Genomic DNA, 2,793 nt, shown 5'->3' with positions numbered 1-2,793 from the left:
TGGTGAGCAAGGGGCATGTTTCAGCCCTGTTTGTGTTATAGCTCTTTTACCTCTGCCATTCAGTGGGTCCTGAGTTCTTGTCCTTCGACCAGGAAGAATGAGGTATGCAGACAGGTGGAGGGAAAGCAAGATGAAGAGGAGCATTATTGAGCAATAGAACAGCTCACAAGAGATGCACAAAGGGTAGCTACTTTCCACAGTCAGGGTGTCCCGATGAGTGTTCAGCTCCTGGCAGAGAAGAGACCCTGGATTGGGAGGCTCCTCTCTTCAGGTAGGTCATCCTGTCATCTATGCAGCTCTCAGCAGAGAGGAGGTTTTGGAGTGGGTTGTTCCTCTCTGCAGCTGGTAGTCTGCATGTCTCTGCAAGTCTCTGAGGCTCTCAGCAGAGAGGAGGCCCTAGAGTGGATAGCCCCTCTCTGCTGCTGGTTGTCTAAATGTCTCTTGCTATCAGCAGAAAGGGTAGCTCATTTCTGCAGCTGGTCCACCTGATGTCTGCTCAGCTCCAGCAGAGCCTGGGGCTTTTATGGGCCCTAGAGGGGAGGAAGTGTGCACTGATTGGTCCTTGGGCAGCCATGGGAGGGCTGGAAAAAGAATCACAAGTTCCCACTCTGGTCAATGGGACTGGCGGCCCAGCCACCAGCCTTTAGGCCCTCCCTGACCTGAAGGTGGGGCCTTACTGGGGACCAAATTTGACAATTAATTTGTCAATTTTGGCTTTTGTTGCCATTGCTTTTGGTGTTTTAGTCATGAAGTCCATGCCAATGCCTATGTCTTGAATGGTATTACCTAGGTTTTCTTCTAGGGTTTTTATGGTTTTAGGTCTTACATTTAAGTCTTTAATCCATCTTGAATTAATTTTTGTATAAGGCATAAGGAAGGGATGCAGTTTCAGCTTTCTACATATAGCTAGCCAGTTTTCCCAGCACCATTTATTAAATAGGGAATCCTTTCCCCATTTCTTTTTTTTGTCAAGTTTGTCAAAGATCAGATGGTGGTAGATATGTGGTGTTATTTCTGAGGGCTCTGTTCTGTTCCATTGGTCTATATCTCTGTTTTGGTACCAGTGCCATGCTGTTTTGGTTACTGTAGCCTTGTAGAATAGTTTGAAGTCAGGTAGCATGATGCCTCCAGCTTTGTTCTTTTTGCTTAGGATTATCTTGGCAATGTGGACTTTTTCTTGGTTTCATATGAACTTTAAAGTATTTTTTTTTCCAATTCTGCAACACAGACTTTTATAAGCAGTTTTTAATCCATAAATACAATAGGCATTTTCATACTGAGATGTCTCACTTCTGTAGATTCAATTCAGTGTATTTAGGGTTAACTAAAGTTGACATTGAAATTTTAAAAATAGGCCAAAAAATCACATTAAAAACCTATATATTTTTATTTGGAGTAACAGTAGACAACGTGACTCCAGAAGTTAAAAATTATTTCACAGCCTGTGGCTTCAGCTTGGCAAATGGCCTAGGTTCCAAGACTGTTTGATTCTATTAAAATGTAAGCACTTATAAAAAGAATGGGTCTGTGTATGCATAGACATATCTTTTAAAGGAATCGTATAATCTATGAAGCCGCCTTAGTGTTTCCTTTAAATTTGCCTGAAAATGACCATTAGCATTAGCTTCATGGAAAGAAGTAGCCAGCTTCTTGTTGCAAAGCTAACAGTGTCATCATTTGTCTAAGGCTAGAAAGGTACCCACAAAATGTAAACTGTAAGGAGAGAAGGAGGAGATGAGGCCTTTCCCTAGCATTTGATAGATAAAACTCAAGGGATTCTAGAAAAATGATACAATGTCAGCCCTTCTTGTCTTTTTCTTCCCATGTTGGTTCTGGTGAAAGAAGACATTTCTGCTCTTGAAATTTCCTTATAACCCAGACATGTTCATAGAAAGCTTGAGACCAGTCGTGGTGGCTCATGCCTGTAATCTCAGTACCTTGGGAGACCAAGACAGGAGGATCACTTGTGTCCAAGGGTTCAAGACCAGCCAGGACAACATAGTAAAATCCCATCCCTTAGAAAGAAAAATTAGCTTGGCCTGGTGGGGCAAGCCTGTGGTTCCAGCTACACCAGAAGCTGAGGCAAGAGGATCACTTAAGCCCAGCAGTTCAAAGCTGCAGTGAGCTATGATCATACCACTGCACTCCAGCCTGGGTGTCACAGCAAGATCTTGTCTCAAAAAAAAAAAAATAAATAAAAAAGGCACCCTCTGCATTCATCCTAATCTTTGCTGATACCTCCATGTATATTACCTTACATTGCTGTGCTAAATGCTGTTTTTCCTGTGTTTCCTGTCTTTGATTATCCAGAGCTGCTTTATTACCCATAAAAATCATTGGAAACTCACCATGGTCCTTTACTCTGAGGAGAATCTGTCTTTGGAATTTATAGGTTTCTTCGAAACTGCCTCTATTGGTGCCTGAAAAGACCAATAGGAAACTCTCACCAGTCCTCATACACTGTTCCTTCATGACTCCAAACTCTTCTTGTCCTGTTGTCTACAAAACACATAGCTGGGCTGCTCTTCCATCTAGCACACACTGCTTTGTGTTGGAATCTGCAACGGTTGGAACAGAATCCATTAAAAAATAGGACTGGAGGAACTGTGTGCATCAACTTACAGCGCGGCCGGTGGTCTTGGGTGCCAGGAGTTGTCAGAACAGCTGGTCCTAGGGCAGCATGGTGCCTGGGGCTGGCTGGGTCTTGCCCCAGGCACAGAGAAGTGGGGCGATTACAAGGGTCCGGGGCAGTGGGTGAGGGTGGGGGTGCTCCTCTATGTCTCTCTGCAGCAC

General features: G+C 43.9%; 1 protein-coding gene across 1 annotated transcript; it reads right to left on the bottom strand.

The window, feature by feature from the left end:
- Positions 1–1,797: 1,797 nt before the first annotated feature.
- LOC129041705 (ras-related protein R-Ras2-like) lies at positions 1,798–2,472 on the bottom strand. The gene is made up of 2 exons (XM_054497208.1): positions 2,210–2,472; positions 1,798–1,900 (listed from the first exon to the last, which is right to left on the bottom strand). The coding sequence occupies exons 1-2, from the start codon at positions 2,470–2,472 to the stop codon at positions 1,798–1,800; spliced, it is 366 nt and encodes a 121-aa protein (XP_054353183.1).
- Between the last annotated feature and the right edge of the window lie 321 nt (positions 2,473–2,793).

This window comes from Pongo pygmaeus, chromosome 6 (assembly GCF_028885625.2).
Source record: "Pongo pygmaeus isolate AG05252 chromosome 6, NHGRI_mPonPyg2-v2.0_pri, whole genome shotgun sequence".
Classification (NCBI taxonomy): Eukaryota; Metazoa; Chordata; class Mammalia; order Primates; family Hominidae; genus Pongo; species Pongo pygmaeus.
The sequence above is the reverse complement of the archived record's forward strand: the minus strand, read 5'-3'. Positions and strand labels throughout refer to the sequence as shown.